General features: G+C 45.4%; 1 protein-coding gene across 3 annotated transcripts in view; it reads left to right on the plus strand.

Annotated features, from left to right (window-relative positions):
• The window catches only part of CFAP57 (cilia and flagella associated protein 57), a 59,316-nt gene that overhangs the window by 14,858 nt on the left and 25,989 nt on the right, over window positions 1-18,469 (plus strand). For 2 of the 3 annotated variants that reach the window (XM_074334552.1, XM_074334551.1), the window contains 8 exons: window positions 61-174; window positions 2,441-2,653; window positions 4,119-4,292; window positions 8,062-8,223; window positions 12,143-12,298; window positions 13,646-13,739; window positions 14,375-14,565; window positions 17,784-17,957. In XM_074334552.1, coding sequence (XP_074190653.1) covers window positions 61-174; window positions 2,441-2,653; window positions 4,119-4,292; window positions 8,062-8,223; window positions 12,143-12,298; window positions 13,646-13,739; window positions 14,375-14,565; window positions 17,784-17,957 — 1,278 coding nt within the window. Of the gene's footprint in view, window positions 1-60; window positions 175-2,440; window positions 2,654-4,118; window positions 4,293-8,061; window positions 8,224-9,457; window positions 9,802-12,142; window positions 12,299-13,645; window positions 13,740-14,374; window positions 14,566-17,783; window positions 17,958-18,469 lie in introns of those variants that run through there. The other variant, XM_074334553.1, reaches the window with a different exon arrangement.

Genomic DNA, 18,469 nt, shown 5'->3' on the forward strand with positions numbered 1-18,469 from the left:
ACTAGAGCCTTCAATGAGACCTTTCTTTCATTCTTACTCCCTGGCTGTATTTCTTTGTAGTGTGCTTTTAGCAATGGAGGTCACCTGTTTGCTGCAGTCAATGGAAATGTGATTCACATTTTTACCACCACAAGCCTAGAGAACATCTCAAACCTGAAAGGACACACAGGGAAGGTAAGTGAGTGAACAGTGTCCAGGGGAGGTCACTGTCTACTTGGGGAAAGAAACAATAAAACAAATGCACAAATGTAATTCCTAATCGCAATAAATTCAATGAAAGAAAAACATGAGATGTTATGAGAGGAAATAATGAAGGAATTGGCATAATGCAGGAGATTGGGGTGGTCACAAAGGCTTGGTCCTAAAGGAATGGGTAGGAATTAGCCAGACAGAGCTCTTGGGGAAAATCATTGCCGACAGGGATGCAAAGACCCTGAGGTGGGAGATTGTATGGGGTGTCAGAGGAACTGAAGTGTCTGTGGGGCTGGAACATAGGTATCAGGATGAAACGTGGGGTGAGCTGAGATTGAAGGGGTTAGCAGGGGTTCAAGTGCATGGAACGTTGTAGGACTTTAAAGGATTTTGTACTTTATCCTTTTTGTTCCTCAAAATCATTGAAGACTTTCAGGGCAGGGAATGGTATGACCAGATTTGCATTTAAAAAAGATTATTTTGGCTGCAGAATGAAGACTGTATTGAAAGGGATGAGGGTAGATAGAAATGGTAAGACTATTGTGGATATCTACATGATAGAAGACAATATTTTGGACCAGGATGGAGGTGGTATGGATAGGAAGAAGTGGATGGATTCAAAAGATACTTAGGAAGTAAAACCAATAGTTCCTAATGGTAGAGTGGATATGGGGCATGAAGAAAAGGGAGGGGCCAAAGATTGAAAGGAAGAACAAGTCAGCAGGTGAATTTGGAGAGAAAAAAACAATTGAAAAAGAAAGGCATTCTGGGTAGAAGGACACGTTACAGATGACTGGAAGGGAGTATAAAATAGGATGGTAGATTGTGGATGATATAACTGGAACATTGGGCACATTTGAAGAGTGGTAGGAGAAAAAGCTGGAGAGGTTGGCTGAGCCACAGAATGTGTATGCCAGGCCAAGGAAGTGGACGTTAGTCTGTAGGTGAGCAGAAACAATTGAGGAGTTAAGAAAGGAAGTAATGGGATCAGAAAGGTAATTCTCCGAAAAGTATTGACAATGACTTAAAGGAAATGGAAGTTGGAGTGATGGAGACCTAGGAAGTGAGGATGAAAGCTGAGTTAGGGACTACGTCATGGCTTTTGTAGCAGGGACGGAGAGAAGGAAGACACTAAGTTCCGTTTGGACATGTTATGTTTGATGTGTCCGGGAAGTGTGATATGTGAGTGTGGAGATTGGGAAAGAAGTCAAGGCTGAAAATTAAGATCCAAGGGATTAGGTGGTAGAGGAAGTCAGAGACATAGATTAGATCACCAGGGGCCTAATCGGAGAAGTATCTCAGGGGACCAACATTTAAAGGAATAGTAAAGGACAAGAAAGACTGCAAATGAAGATACAAAAAGAATGAGGGACATGAATCAGAGAGGCCAGGGAACTAGTTTCCAAAAGGATAAAGTGGTCAGTGGCATTAATATCAGAGAGAGGTCCTGTAAAGACGAGAAATGACCATTGACTTTCACAAAGAACAGGGCCTGAGAGGAAGTGTTATGTAAACACAAGCATCGTTGAGTGATGCTGAGTTTCCTCAGCTTCCGCAGCGGGCTTGGTCTTCAGGTGACTGTGGAAACACAGATGAAAGCACCTCAAGCCCTGTTCCAAATAAGTCAGTCCCGTCAAGCCCAGTGTAGAGCTCTTGCTTTATGGCCTGACTTTCCCCTGGGCAGAACCCGTGCTCCTCTGCACTAGAGCTGGAGGAGGGACCTCCTTTTCCAGGAGTAACACCCCCACTCTATGAGTGGCACTTGCAGATGGAGGAGGGGTAGAAGCCCCTGGTCTTCTCAGCTGTCCCCTCATGGCAAGGAACCTCCACTCTAAGAGAAGCTGGGGCAGGGACAGTCAGGGCACCATGTTCTTGGACTCCTGCACTTGGAGTAGAGCTGCCACCAACGAGCGGGAACTGGCTGGGGGAAAGGAGACCAGGTCCTCTTGCCCGTGCCTGCCTGGAATAGAGCTGAGTAGGGATAAAAAACACTAGCAGTCTGCCCTTCCCAGGATGAAACCATAGCCAAAGACTGAGAGCTGGCGGCGAGAGGGAGACCCATCTTTTGGACCCACATCCTCAAGAAGCTATATTTTGTGCTTACTAAAAGCTACGTACCAGGAAAAGAGTCTAGTGAAACACGTGAGGAGTTCATTCTCCTTTGCCATGTGACGATGTGTGTGTGTGTGTATGTGTATACATACATACATATGCGTGCTCTTCACTGGGATTGTCTTCTCCCCTATAGATTCGTTCCCTTGCGTGGAATGCAGATGACAGCAAACTGATTTCCTGTGGCACAGATGGTGCTGTATATGAATGGAATCTGTCCTCAGGAAAGAGAGAGACGGAATGTGTGCTCAAGTCCTGCAGCTACAACTGTGTTACCATCTCCCCTGATTCCAAAATTATCTTTGCTGTTGGATCCGACTGTACCCTCAAGGAGATTGCAGATTCTTCGGTGAGTCTGCCCCTGCCCCTGCCCTGCCCCTGGATCTGCAGGAGACAGCCCCCATGTTTACAGTAGAAAGTGTGGTGGGCAGAGGGCCTGTGACAACAGTGTCCCTTCTTCATGGGATAACACCTGGCTCCCCATTCCTTTCCGGTCAGCTCGGTTATTATTGCTTCTGGAATTTCCTGCCCAGCACCTTGCCTGACTGGGTTTAATTGTAGAGCCCTTTTCCATTTCCATTTTGCTTGCTGTCTACAATTTCTCTCCACCCTCCAGGCATGGAGGTCAGCAGCATCTCTAAACGGCACTCTTACCCTTGATTTCCACTTACTTTCCTGGCCTAAAAACCAGAACTATAGTTACTGCTATCACCTAGGCTTGCCACCATATTCATTTGAAATCCCCAAACTCTGAAATTGCAGCATTACAACATTTGGCTCCAAATAGTTGTGGGAAGACAGAAGAGCTCAGTAAGGACACTTCTTACACACGCGGCTGTGTCCTTCTCCGGCAGCTCAGCAGCAGCTGACCATTGGCGTCTCTCGCTTTGCTTTGGTGCTTGTCACTCTCCTGGTGCTGGTCCCTGGGGAAGTGCAGCGATACCACAGCAGCAAACGGACCTGAGGCATGTGTCCCCCTGACTGGAACACAGCTTAGAGTAGGGGGCCTCTCCATTGTGACCCCGAGTAGCGTCGTCCTAATTTTGTGGTGGTTTGCACAGTGCTGCACCAGAACCAAACTCCTTTAGGGCAAGGCCACGGTGCTCTCCTCTTGATGTCCCTTCTGGCTGACACACACTGCAGGGCCCACTGCAAACATTCAGTTGATGTTTGGTGGGCAGGCAGATGCATGGGTGGGTGGATGAGTGGACGAGAGAATTAATGCATGAAGGAATGAATGAGTACCCTGAAAGGATAGTTTTGTTTCTATAATGGGTAGTAATTAATGTTTGCTGAATATGTTTATGGTCCACATTCCATCCTGAGTTTGAGATGCATGTTTCTGTAACAGCCAAGAGCAAATCCTCTAGAGCCTGACTCCCACTTACAAGGTGGCTGGGTTGAGGCAAGTTACCTACCATCTCTGTGACTGTTTCATCATCTTTAAAATAAGGATAAAAGTAGCTCCCTCAAAAGGTTTCTGTGAGAATTAAATGAGATACAACACGTGAAAGCCATAGAATGGTGCTTTGCACCTAGTAGGAGCTTTTTGAAGGTTTCCTTTTATTAGTGTTATTAATTCCTATAGATGAACAACTGTTTATTCATCCATCAAGCCGCCAAGAAGTATTTAGCTTTTGCCTTTTCTGTGCTATGTAGGAACTATGCCAAAGGCTATAAGCAACAGGAAACACATTTTTTAAAATACAGAACTTGCTCTAATATTGCTGTTTGAGGAGAGGAAGAGAATGACTTAGGGACACTGAGAACACAGCTCAGCCCCTCCAACTGAACGGAGCTGTCTTGTGTTCCAGGTCCTTCGAGAGACGTCAGCATTTGACGCTGTCTACACAGCTGTCGTCATCTCACACTCTGGGCGTATGATGTTTGTGGGCACCTCGTTGGGAACCATTCGTGCGATGAAGTACCCTCTGCCTTTGCAGAAAGAATTCAATGAGTACCAGGCTCATGCTGGTCCTATCACCAAGGTGAGAGGGGTCCCTCTCGTCAGCGGCTCCGTCCCTGAACTAGCTCTCGATAGATCCGTTTGATCCTGCCCTCCACATACCTTCTTCATCCCATCAACTTCTCAACGTCTTTTCTCTCTTCTTATTTGTTCATACAGCCATCCATTCAGTAAACATTTATGGGCTATTAATATTCTTTGCTTAAACTCTTCCCAGGAATTTATCCGAAGAAATAGTCAGAGATACACCTAAATATTTATGTACAAGGTTGTTCACCATAATATTATGGGTAATAACGGGCCATTTGAGAAATGCTATAGGCTCCTCACCCAGATCTTCTCTCCCCGGCCAATGCATTCATTTGTCTGCCAGCTGCTGAGTGTTGGCTGCTCACAGCTCTCCGTCTCCTACAGAAGTGCCCTGGACTGAAAGGAGTCATAGTCCAAGAGATGAGCCCCTGCCCCTTCCCGAGGGCACAAAAGGTCTTCCCGGGGTAATAAGATGAGCACACCTTTGTAAATTGTCCCTTCATTCTCCCTTCTGAAAACGTACTGTCTATATGTTTACATGGAATCCTGAAGAACAGATGTCTCATCCAGTGCAACACGGGCAGTGAGGGTGCGAGAAGGGGCGGCTTTGGGTTAAGTTTTAAGAAAGAAACAAACAGAGACTTAATGCAGTTTAAATCTCAGAAGGCCAGGGGTCTCACAGTCATGAAAGACTGGAGCCCAGATTTGAGCCAACTGGAGGATTTTACTGATAAGTATACAAGAGAGTAGCAGTGTTTTTTTGGCACGGTCTGTGAGACTCATTTATCACGTTTTAGAAATAACCCAAACCAATTATTTTGATCTTTAAAAAGCCAAAGCAGAAAGTCCTTGAGGTGAGATATGTGACTCCCTTGAGGGACATATATCACATATAGAAATTGTTTCACAGAGATGAGCAGAGAGTTTAATCTTATCGCTCTGAAGACTCTTCTCACAATTAGGTGAGAGGGGAAAGCCAGAGTCAGCAGCGGCTTTTCCCAGGCAGGGGGAAGGGGAGACAAGGCCCCTTCCCAAATCTTTCTAATGCAGCTCATGGGGGTCTCCAAGGGGTTCCACCTGCCGTGAGTCGTTCCCCCCTCCCCGTGGGGAATTTTACTCGTCATTGGCTGCAAACCCTCTTTTGGAGACTAAATAGAGAGAAATATACAGTCCTAGAGATGCACAGTCTCACAGACTTTCCACAAGGAAAGACACGGGGGGAGGGCAATCGGCTAGGCTATTGTGTGACAACAAACAGTGGAAAAATGTGTATCTCTTCTCGCTTCCTCCCTTCTCATATTCCGGATTGAACAATACCAACTCTTGAGGTTTTTAATTATGTCCCACACTCTATATTGGCTTACCTGTAGACGCTATCTTTATTGAGAAAGGGTTTTTCATTATAAACTGGAACATGCCTGTACTGAGCCTGGGTCTTGGGTCCAAAGTAAATTACTACAACATATCCCCCACCCTTCCCTTCAGATCTACTAAGTTTTGTGGATAAGGTGTTTATTTTTCTGATCATAAAAGCAATGCATGTTTATTTTAGAAATAAAAGTCCTCATAATAATAATATTTTGGTGCATTTTCATATATATATGTATATATATATATATACACACGCATGCACACACACATATACATACATTTGTATGTATGTATATACATATACCGGGGTGCCAAAAAAATATATACACATTTTAAGAGATATTATCTTAACATGTGTAAACATTTTTTTGGCTCTCTCTGTATATACATACATATATATATATGGTGTGTGTGTTTGAGATTATGCTGTATGTACACTCTTTTGTAGCCTGGTTTGTTTGTTTTTACTTAATGCTATTGTAAACATTTTGCCATGTAATTAAATGCTCCTCAAAAGCATGATTTTAGTAGCTACACAAATATTCTATCCTGTGATGGACTGTAACGTGTTTAACTCTTCTCATATAACTGGTCATTTAAATTATCTTATGAACTCTAATACATGTCCTAGTCTACAGATTTCCATGGGAATCTCTGATTACTTCCTAAGGCTAAATTCCTAGATGGAGATACAATTCCTGAGGGAAAGAGCATTGCTGTTTTTAAGACTCTTGACAAATACTGCTGATAGTAAAAAGACATTTTTCATAGTTGTTTCTTTTGTTTTCACCTTTTATTTTGAAATAATCACAGATACACAAGAAATTTTAAAGATAGCATTGAGGTCCTATGTACCCTCCCCCAATAATTACATCTACTGTAACTATAGTACGATATCAAACCAGAAAATTGACATTGGTACAATGTGTGTGTGTGGTTCTATGTATGTTACTTCATCACATGCATAGATTTGTGTAACCACCACAGCAATCAAGATACAGAACTATGCCGTTATGACAAAGAACTCCCTCACGCTGCCCTTTTATAGTCATACCCTCCCCCATCCCGTCCTTGGCAGCCCCTCATTTGTTTTCCATTTCTATAATCTTATCATCTTGGGAGTTTTATATAAATGGAATCATGCAGTATGTGACCTTTTGAGAGTGGATTTTTTCACTCAGCATAATGCCCTTGAGATCCAGCCAAATTATTTTGTGTATCAATAGTTTATTCCTTTGAACTGCCGAGTCACGTTCTATGGTAAGGATATACCATAGTTTGTTTAGGATATTTTTATTTTCTCCCAGTTGTTGGCTATTACAAGTGTAAAGCTGCTATGAACAATCAAGTGCAGGCTTTTGTGGACCTAAGTTTGCATTTCTCTGGGATAAATGCCCAGGAGGACAATTGCTGGATCATATGGTGAGTGTGTGTTTGTTTCATTTTTTTAAAAACTGCCAAGCTATTTTCCATTCCCACCAGCACTGCATGAGCAAGCCAGTTTCTCCACATCACTGCCAATGTTTGGTATTGTCACTTTTTTTATTTTAGCTGTTCTAATAGATGTGTAGTGAGGACAGTTTACAAATGTGTGCTCATCTTATTACACCCAGGGAAGACCTTTTGTACCCTTGGGGAGGGGCAGGGGCTAGCTTGTGGACTCCTTTCAGTCCAGGGAATGCCTGTGGAGGATGGAGAGCTGTGATCAACCAACACTCAGCAGCTGGAAGATGAATGCATGGTCTTGATTTGCAGTTCCCTAACAGCTAATAATGTTGAACATCTTTTCATGTCTCTATTTGCCATCTGTATCTTGTCTTCTGTGAAATATCTTCATATATTTTGCCTACCTTCCAGTTGAACTGTTTGAGTTTTTTACTCTTGAGTTGTGAGAGTCCTAGAAAAAGCGCTTGACAAGATACAACATCCATGTATGGTTAAAACACTTAATAAAATGGATAGAGAAGGAAAATGCCTTAACATAATAAAGGCCATATATGACAAACCCTCAGCTAATATCATTGTTAATGGTGAAAAACTAAGACCTTGGCTCTATGTTCAGGAACACGACAGGGCTGTCCCCTATCACCACTGCTTTTCAACACAGTGTTGGAAGTCCTCGCCAGAGCAATCAGGCAAGAGAAAGAAATAAAAGGCATCCGAGTTGGGAATGGAGTTCTGAGAGTCCTTTGTATAGTTTAGGTGATAATTGACTCTTGAGATACCATAGTCTCGCTATTTTTATTCATTACCTAAGGCCTGTGAGGGCTCCTGTCTCATTCTTACCCATGACCAAGTCTTCCTCCCCAGGAGGCTTGTACAATAGTGAGCTCAATCCTGGTCACCCAGGGCCTCAGAAAGCCTCCTGTCCATGATCTTTTTCTCCTCAGATGTTGCTCACCTTTGATGACCAGCACTTGCTGACAGTCGCCCAGGATGGCTGCCTGTACACCTGGAAGGTCTATGATAGGGAAGGTCGGGGAATTAAGCGAGAGAGAGAAGTGGGCTTTGCCGAAGAGGTGCTTGTTACGAAAATAGACTTGGAAGAGAAGGTAAGAATCAGATCTAATGAAGAGGGACATAGAAATTTCTTACTAGACTGCATCCACGCTCCTGGGCCAGCATTCGAGGTGCGCTGCAGCCTGGCTGCCCCCAGCGCCCAGCTGTCTCCTGCACCTTCTCTGCCCACACCGCCATGCCCCCTCTTCCTTGCCACTTGCTCTGTTTCCACTGCACCCTGCCTGCCACGTGGTCATCTTAAGCTGTGCTCTACTTTTAGCCCAGGAACTAGCTTTCTTCTTCCTACTCTTTGAAGGCGGGAACCATGACATGCAATTCTCTTGTATGACCAACAATTTATGGCACATGGAAGACAATCGATAAATATTTACAAAATTAACTCATTAACTGACAAACTAAATATCCCAGTTGTAGCTGTAAAACTTAACAACTGCTAGTATATGGAGCCTTCTTTAAACAAAGAAGAGGTATTTATAGAGCATTTCTGAAACCCATTCCTCAATAATAAAACAATAAAAGTAGTAATAACCAACAATTTTTAGGTTTGCCACAAACCAGGCACTGTGCTGATTGTAAGTACTTTCTCATTTAAATCTCACAACATCTCTATGAAGAAGTTACTATTATTCTCCCCGTGTTTTAAGACATGGTTTTAGAGAAATTGAGTGACATGTTCAAAGTCACTGAGCTAGTAAGTAGCAGGACCAGAGTTCTGATCTAGATTTAATCCAGAGCCCACTCTCTTAACCACCATCCCAAAGGGCCTTCCCTCCTATTTATGCAGGAAACATTCCATGCAGATGTGTTTTGAGAGAGCTCTGAGTGCATAGCTGTGTGCTCCACTCCTGAAGGGAGAAGACGAATGGATGGTAAACTCACGAGGCTTACAGAGGACGACACAGCTATGCACTCATTGCTGTTCATCCAGGATCCAAAGTGCATTTATTGAATACCTGCTTTTTGCTAGGCACTAGGGATGCCTGTGTGAAAAGACAGTCATGGCTCCTGTGATCAAGGAAACTCACAGTCAAGTGAGGGTAGAGACAAGTAAAACCCTCGGAACATCAGTGCCAGAATGGCCCCAAAGCAGGGTGACCGGTCCCTGGCATTTCCCAAGATCCCTCCTGCAGCTCCCTGGAACTTCCTGAAGGAAAGGCAACGTAGAAGGAAATGGGGAGGGAGAGCCTTTGAGAGTTGGGGTCTGACCTACTGCATACAGGCGAATGTCTCCTCTTCCTTCTCTTTTTCCTTCTCTCTTCCTCCCAGAGGGTAGAGGAAAAGACCAGATAGGAGACACCAGGCTGCACCAAAGGCCTGAGGGATCTGGCCTGACCCCAGCCCCCAGCCAGGCCTGACAGAACTGCTGCCAAGGTGGAAATGACTAGTGTGTGTACTGCTCACTCCTAAAACTCCTGTCTTTCTGGGTGTCCCACTACCTCACTCTTCTTATTTATTCCCTGTGAGCCTCTCTGACTGTTCGGGCCTGGCTCTTCCTCCACCTGTCTTTTAAAAGTCACGTTCAGTGAACACACAATGGGATTTATAGATGATGTAATATAGAATTGTACACCTGAAAACTATGTAATTTTACTAACAGTTGTCACCCCAATAAATAAAAAAAATAAAAATAAAAAAAGTCACCTTCCCCAGAATTCCCAGCTCTCTTTTTTTCTTTATAGTCTATGATGTTCTATGTAACTGTCTCTCAGGCCGTGATTTACCCATTCATTTGGTCATTCATTTATTCATTCGTCTAACTATTATTTACAGAGGGGTCTGCTATGTACCAGACACTGTACTAAGGTCTGGGATCACAGAAATGAAAGACATAGAAGGCCTGTAGCTGATAGCTTGGGAGGAAGTATAGGTGAAATGAAAACGGGAATTAAGCGTGTGATGGGTGTTATGAAGGAACGATGCTGTGGGGGCACAGGGGAAAGGACTCTGACCCAGGCCAGGTGGTGCCAGAGGAAGTGAGCCTTGGATGGAACCTTCCAAAACAAATGGGAAAGGATGTTCCACACTGAGGACTAAGAGAGGCATGCTCCTGGCTAGGTGAGGCTGGAAAGAGAGGTTGTGTGGAGAGAGGAGTTGGAGATGAAGCTGGAGAGAGATTGTGCAGGGCCTTTTAAACCATGTTTTAGACTTTGGAGATTGTTCCTAAGAACCCACTGAGAGACTTAACTTAGGGAATGACTCGATAGATTCACGTCTTAGAGAGACTTCTCTGCGACAGTGTGGAGAAGGGACTGAGGAAGGACGATGAACAAGTACTTCAAACATAACAGGTCAAACACAAGCTCATCCCACCCATAAATGTATTCCATTAGTTGGGGTCATAGTTTCACTTGATAAATTTGTATTTAGTGCTGACGTTGCTGCTGTGCCTGTGCCAGTCTCCTGGGATAAAGCAGGGGAGCAGGGCAAGCCAAGTGCACCCACAGGGAACCATCTAGCGGGAGAAACAGTCTTCACCCCATTTCTCTCACCTTCACCCCACGCCCAGTCAGGTACCATGTTCTGTATAATCTGTCTTGAGTCTGTCCATTCCTCTCTGCTCCCTCTACCCCACGTCCGGTCAAGCCCTTCCCATCCCACACCTGGACTGTAGCACCCCTGCCCTCAGTCCTCTTCTAATCTAGCTCCATGCTACCATCAGAGAGGTTTTTCTAAAGCCAAAGTCAGCTTAATCGGGTTAACTGAGGACCTTCGGAGGCCCTCTAGGGTAAAATGCAAACTCCTTAGCATGGCCAACAGGGACTCTGATGGCCTGACCTAGTCTCAGTCTCTTCCCTCACCCTCTGCTTCCCACCTGCAACAAAGCACACGCAGTGGCCAGACCTGGTATCCTCGCTCTTACCTTCTTGCCTTTGCATATGCAATTTGTGTTCATCTCTCATTTCGCTATTTCCTGTGTGCCAGGTTCATGCTAGCCTGCTGGCCAGGAATGCAGAAACAAACATAACACCTTCATTATTTTCTAGTCGTCCATGGGCTATAGGGGAGACAGACCAGAAAAGACAAATGAGGATGCACAGTGTATTCATAGGTGAGCAAGAAGAAAACACCTGTGTTCTCACCTGCTCTGTCATCAACATGAGGGGTGTGTCATCAAAAAAATGAGGGGTGTGTGTCTTGCAGTATTTTTAGAACTGTGGCAATGATGAATACAATGGATTGGAGGAAGAAGACACTAGACCTAGGAACGAGCAAGGTGGGAAGAGTTAGGACCTAAACTAATTAACAGTGGACAGATGGGCCGGAGGGACAAACAGACAGTCCTGGGAACCGCCCAGCTGTGGGCGTGTATCAATTCGTAGTGCTATGTTTGTTTGGCTGCCTCAATCTGTAAATTCCATGGGGGCGGGAATCATGGTTCAACAAATATTTTTCAAGTGTGTGCTGTGTTGGGCACTGTTCTAGGTACTTGGGATATATCAGCATACAAACCCAACAAAGATCTCAGCCTTCTTGGTGCTTCAATTCTAGTAGGAAAAGAAAACAAAAGACAGAAAACAAAATAATAAAGTATATGTTAGAAAGTGCCAAGACCCAAGGAAGTAATAAAAAGTAGGGAAGAGTAGGGAGTTGGGGAGGAGGGGTCCTGAGTGCTGGGAACGGGAAGGAGAGGGTAACAGGATTAAATAGTGTGACCCAGGCAGACCTCACTGAGCAGGTGACATTCACGCATGTTTGAAGGAAATGGGAGCATTATTAACATAATGCCCAGCACACAGTAGGGCTTACTGAATATATTTGTAGGGGTAGAGGAAGAAGCTCATGTCTTCTAGTTTTTAGTTTGGGTTTTGTGGGGGAAAGACGGTAAGTTCTAGTTGAGACATATGAGTTGGAGGCTAAACAGAGCTGCAGGTCTCGAGAGCTCGAGGCCACAGGTGTAAATGGTCGAATTCATCACACTGTGAATGTCCTTGATTCTGTGTCCTCTCAAAGGCTCAGGTCATGTTGGAGCTGAAGACTCGTGTGGAAGAGTTAAAAATGGAGAACGAGTATCAACTGCGGTTAAAGGATATGAACTATTCTGAGAAGATGAAGGAGCTGACAGACAAGTTCATCCAGGAAATGGAGTCCTTGAAGACGAAAAACCAGGTCTGTTTGAGAGACTAAACCAACACCAAATAATAAAAGATTTCCTATTTACTCAAGATGTGACTGGGATATGCTCATATAGTAAGATATGTGATAATGTATGATTTTAAAGCATAGTTGATAACATCAGAAATTAAAACAAGTGCTAAATGAAAAAAAACAGAATACAAAACTGTGAATAGTATTATTATAATTAGTTAAATGAATACGCATAGAACGGTTTTTAAGAAAATACCATGTTTCCCTGAAAATAAGACCTAGCCGGACAATCAGCTCTAATGTGATTTTTAGAGCAAAAATTAATGTAAGACCCAGTCTTATTTTACTATAAGACTGGGTATAATATAATATAACATAATTTAATATAATACTGGGTCTTATATTAATTTTTGCTCCAAAAGACGCATTAGAGCTGATTGTCCAGCTAGGTCTTATTTTCAGGGAAACATGGTAGCTAACTGTGATTATCTCTGGATAATTTAAATTTGAGGATAATTTAAATTTTGTTCTTTATACTTTTCTGTAATTTCCAAATTCTCTACAATGAGAATATATTACCTTTATGGTCAACAGAAACTTACTTAAAAATAAAATGAAAAGTTCGCAAGAAAAACTAAGTATAGAAAGAAAAGAGCTAGAATATTGATCTCTGGATTGTCAGTAGGTTAAATAAAATTAATCTAAATGGTCTTCCCGTAGTTAGATGTGGTCCAGCACTCTCCCAGAATAATTTCTTTATTCCTCACAAATCTGTCTGGCCCATCATTCAAACCCCCTATTTATTGCTCAAGGGATATGTGCTCTTTTATGTTATCTCCATGGGTCATAGTTTGGCTGGAAAAAACAAAACAAAACAAAACCATGACTGTTAATTTTATTATTTCATTCATTTAGTCAACAAACTTTGATTTGGTGCATTCCGTAAGCTAAGCACAAAGTTAGGTCCCAGAAATGGCACCTCCCCTGACTGCAAGGAGCTTTCCCACTCCGTTAAAGAAAACACTTTCAGAGAAGCTGACACATTAACATACCCAAGGATTAGGTGACAGCAATGTGCTGACAACAGAGGATTCCACCGAATCCTTACTTTTTCCACCGAAAATGCATTTGCTACATGTCCAAAACTGAATTCATCATTGACAAGACCCACTTAATAGAAGGAAGTATAGCACTTTCAGAGCAGAACATTAATGTAAATAAAGTGATAGCTTGGTTGTTGTTCACAGAACAGTGCTTGGTACAAAATGTTTGTGAGTAAAGGCAGATGTCACTTGTAAAATGTGTTCTTGCCCCAGTAGTGCCTTCAGCAGAGGTGTAGAAATGAGAACATTTGACCTTGTGTTTTAGATTTTAAAAACAGAAAAAGAAAAGCAGGATATATTTCATCGTGAATGCATGGATGATCTCCTAGACAAGCAAACCCGTGAACTGCAGGACCTGGGTGAGTCCACAAGTACAGGCCACGTGGGCAGAGGCTGGTTGGTTAAGGGCAGAAGTCTGAGAGTCCCCCAGACCCAGCAGAAGTCCCTGGTGATGCAGCTTTGTCTATAAACAGGCTACACGTGTCCCCTGGAACTCACCGTGGTTTTTACTCTTATGTATTTACTCATTCATTAAACATAGATTAAACACAAGCAATAGGAGATCCAGAAAAGTGCAAGTTGAGCTCTCGCCTGAGAGACTGCCTTGGGTCCCAGACTCACCACATACCTGCTGGGAGCCCTAGGAAGTCACCTAACCTCCCCAGGCCTCAGTTTACTCTTCTGTAAAACGAGGGTACTACCGCCTAATTTGCACACTCAGGACATTCTTCTTGGCCCTGAACCCCCAAACACTCCATCTGCACTTTCATGGAAACCTTTCTACCTAGACAGCAAAGGGGAAGGAGTTTGGCTGCCTGATGAGATGATGGAGTTAGAGGCAGGTGAGGAAGATGGACCAGCATTTGGATCTTGGCTTTGGAGGCAGATGTTCTAGCTAGTGCTGGAAGGGGGTGGGAAAACACCCAGGGATCTTAGGTGTCCCTGAGGTTGGTGCTACTGTCCCACCTTAAATACCTTCCTTGCTTCTCTCCAGAATGTTGCAACAACCAAAAGTTGCTTCTAGAATATGAGAAGTACCAGGAATTGCAGCTCAAGTCCCAGAGGATGCAGGAGGAGTATGAAAAACAGCTTCGGGATAATGATGAGACCAAGAGCCAGGCCCTGGAGGAGCTGACCGAGTTTTATGAGGCCAAACTGCAGGAGAAAACCACCCTTCTGGAAGAGGTACACATGAAGCTGACTGTACCCCCTTCCATGGGGCCGTCCTGCAGGCCTGACCTGGGAACAGCCCGAAGAGCTGTGGGAAGCCTCACTTGACTTTCTTTTCCTTCCCCAACTTCCTTTCAGTATGTGTGTCATCCGGTCCTGAATTTATACATTTGTTTTCCTGTAGACCACTGAGGACTCACTGAGGTAGAAGGTGCTCAGATTTGAGACTGAAATTCCTTGGATAGACTAAGTTCAGTTCACACCTGTTCTGTCTTTATCTTCAAGCCTTAAGAACTGGGGAGACCTTTCTAAAAGAAGCCTGTAGAAGCTGGAGAGGAACAAGGGCCCTGAACAATAGGGAAGGTGGTTGCCTGAAACCCCTTAGTAACTTCTTCTGTCTTACAAGGTGAAGTCATTCCTTCACTGATTTCATCAACACAGATCGTGTCTTACGTCAGGTTTGCCAGCCTGAGTGCTGGGTGACCGAGAGAACTAAAACACAGGACTTGGTTCTCAGTCCGGGGAGAGAGGCAGTCACATAGGTCAGTACATAAAGGTGTGCACAGGATAACGGGGGATGCAGACAAAGGTGCTGCCCTGGCCTGGGTGGTCGATCCAGGAGGAATACAAGTCAGAATGAACAGGAGACGGGAAATCCAGGAGGGAAGGGCACCCAGGCAGGGCAATGCGATAGAATGTTCAAGCAATTTGTTTCCGAAATACCTCGTTTCCCAAGACGAAGAGAGAATTGAGAGGCCAGACGGCCTCCTGTTCAGCCTGACAGTTGGGCAGATGGTGTGCTGGTAGTGAGGGTGCAGGAAAGGCGTGGAGGTGTGGAGTAATTTTTGAAGGGAATGAAAAAGACAGTGAGCAAGCAGAGCACGGGCAGGTGTGTGGCTGAGAGCCCAGCTCAGGTGTGAGGCATGAGTTCTGGCGGCATTAATCCACCCGGCTGTGTGCTTTTCCATAGCGTGGCACAGTGAGCAGGTGCGTGAGCGAGGAAGGCACGGCGGCCCTCATTTGTAGATGGGGTTTATTGAGTGATGCCACAGAAAATAAAGGTCGGCCAATGACCAACCACTGGGTCCAGGCCAGAGAGGAGTCAGTAAAGGAGACATCACAGGAACCTCTATAACCACCCTCAGTTATAGCAAGGAAGACTGAGTCAGCATCCGGAAATCTTGGGTGAACTGAGAATGTGGCCGGGCAGTGGGAGATCGACGTGGTGAGAAGTAGGGGTGGAGGCTTCCTGAGGCAGGCGCCTCAGACCGGGCTGAGCGCTGACACAGCTGGAAGCCGACACTGAGGGAATTCCACCCACACCTGAGCACCACCTGGTTCAGTCCTGTGACTGTTCCGTAACACAGCCTGCACAAGCTGCTAGGGCTTGGATCTGCCCACCTCCCCAACCCCATTTCCTGCTGTCCCTGTCCAGCTCCCTCCCATCCAACAATATGGAGCATCTGGGAGTTTCCCACACAGCCTCTGGCCTCTGCTCAGGGTGATTTCTCTTCCCAGGGCCCCTTTCCCTTCTCCTGGCCACTTGTGCTCACCCTACAGACAGGACAAGAGCCAGCTCCTCGAGGAATTTTTCCCTAAGCCCTCTCCCCGTACACAGAGCTAAGCAGCCCTCTTTTGTGTGTTCTCAGGGCCCCAGGCCCCTTGCTCACACATGGCTTACAAGGTGATACCCTGTGTTCACTGAGCTCCGCCTTTAGGGACATTGAATCCTCCCAAAAGGGCAAGAGGCCTCCCTCGCAGGACCTCCCACAGTGATCACAGTGCATTTCTTCTTCTGAGTCAATAAAATTTCAACTCAGAACTTTCCTAGGGAGCTGCCACCTGGCATGCCATCTTACTAATTCTATTTTTTAGCAACATCTACCAAATCAAGAGCAGGGGGCTGTGTGTGACTCCAGGCTGCAGACAGAGCCAACCCTGCCAGGCTTGTGTCTAGCAGGGGTCTGGTGACATGTGATGGGTGAAGAGAGAAGCCTTTCTCAGGAGGCCATTGAGCCCTGGCTTAAAATCATCTTGTCTCTCTTAATCCCCAAAACACACAGTCCGGGGCTGGTACATGTGGAGGAAAGCAATTGATTCTGATAGAATCTAAACTTTCCACCACTTGGTGGCAGTAGCAAAGAGGAGTCATGTCCTAGTCGCTTGCAATCTCCGCCAGGCAGTTTTTCCAGCATCGGGGCTCTCTAGGCTTTTACTCATCCAGCACCAATTATGTACCAGATACTGTCTGTGGTGGGTGTTCCTCGTGGTCAGCAGAGAGATGTGGTCCTGCCACGGAGGAGCTTCCATTCCAGTGGAGGAATCTGTCAGGCAATTATAACAAAGTGCTGGGGAATGGCAGGCTTCTCACAGGAAATGGTAGCTGAGCCAAGAGCTGAAGGAGAGAGCAGCAGGAAGAGGGCTGAAAACAGAGGGACGGCATGTGCCCAGCCCAGCCGTTGAGGAACATGCACATTTGGAGAACTGAAGTTAGTTTGCTCTGGCAAGAGAGTGGGGTGGGAATAATGGCTGAGGCTAGAGAGCTAGGCTGGTGCTGACTCACACAGAGCCTTGTAGACCCAGCTCAAGAGTCTGGACTCTATCCTGAGGATAGGGTGAGCCATGGAATGCTTTCAAGCTGGGGGTGGCATGATCAGGTGTGTGATTTAGAGGATCCCCCTTGACTAGAGAGTGGGAACAGACTGGACGGATGCATGACTGGAGACAGGAGATTGGTTAGGAGACTGAGACTGCAGTCCAGGCAGGAGTTCCCATACCCAGGCTGGTGTGTTGTACACTGGGAACTCAATGGTGGGCCTGATAATTAATTAGGGCTTCTGCCCTCGAGGAACTTACATCTTATGGGAAAGACAATCAACTAATTTCACAAATAAATATAAAATTACAAGTGTCACACATTCAGTGAAGGAAAAGTAGAGGAAACCTGGGTGTCACATGTGAAGACCAGAGGTGGAACAAGATAAGATAGTGGTTGAAGTGATGGAGCCTGAGGCGTAACCTGGTAGGAAAAGAAGGGAAGGTAGAAGGACAGACAGGAAGAAAGTGGGAAAGTCAAGGGACCCATGGCCTTGGTTTCCATTTCTGTAATACACTCAGTCCCTCATTCCCCATGACAGTTCCCATATGCTCATCTTGTCCCAGGCCCTCGTAGCACAAACGCGTCATGTGCCCCTTCTCCCCCAGCACACATTCCCTCCCTCTCTCTGCGCCAGGCACAGGAAGACGTCAGGCAGCAGCTGCGCGAGTTTGAAGAAACCAAGAAACAGATTGAAGAAGACGAAGACCGAGAAATCCAAGATATCAAAACCAAGTATGAGAAAAAGCTTCGGGATGAAAAGGAGTCAAACCTGCGGCTCAAAGGAGAAACCGGCATCATGAGGAAGAAGGTACGGGTCGGGCCCTTCCCGGAGAGGCTGGGGCAGGCCAGGGCAGCATTGCAGAGAAAGCGTGGGGCGGGTGGACAGGCGGCTGACCTGGCAGAGTCGTGCCCGAAGGTCCTCGTCTCCAGCAAGCAGGTTAGGAAAGGAGCACTGACTGGTGTGAGGGTTCTTTCTGCACCGTCAGGCAGACAGAGCCTTACTGCATCCTATGAAGGCGTAACCGTCGGAGCTTCCCTCCTCTTTCCAGGGATAGTGAGGCTCGCTGTGACAGTGACGGACACTCTCTGAACTTTCATTCATTGGCAAGTAGGATTTAGTCAAAGATTTCAGAGCTCAACCCCGATATAAATGGCAATGAGGTCTTCTGCAGGTGATATAGTCCTCCCCTCGTGGTGCCCTCAGGCTCTTGGTCGAGGGAGTCCTGCGTGGCTCCTGTTCAGAATCCGTGGGGGGTGTAGGATGCTTAATTTACAATGTTCTTAGTCACTGATGGTTGGGATGAGAAGGGATTCCATTTG

The sequence above is a fragment of the Rhinolophus sinicus genome, linkage group LG06, assembly GCF_036562045.2.
Source record: "Rhinolophus sinicus isolate RSC01 linkage group LG06, ASM3656204v1, whole genome shotgun sequence".
NCBI classification, from domain to species: domain Eukaryota; kingdom Metazoa; phylum Chordata; class Mammalia; order Chiroptera; family Rhinolophidae; genus Rhinolophus; species Rhinolophus sinicus.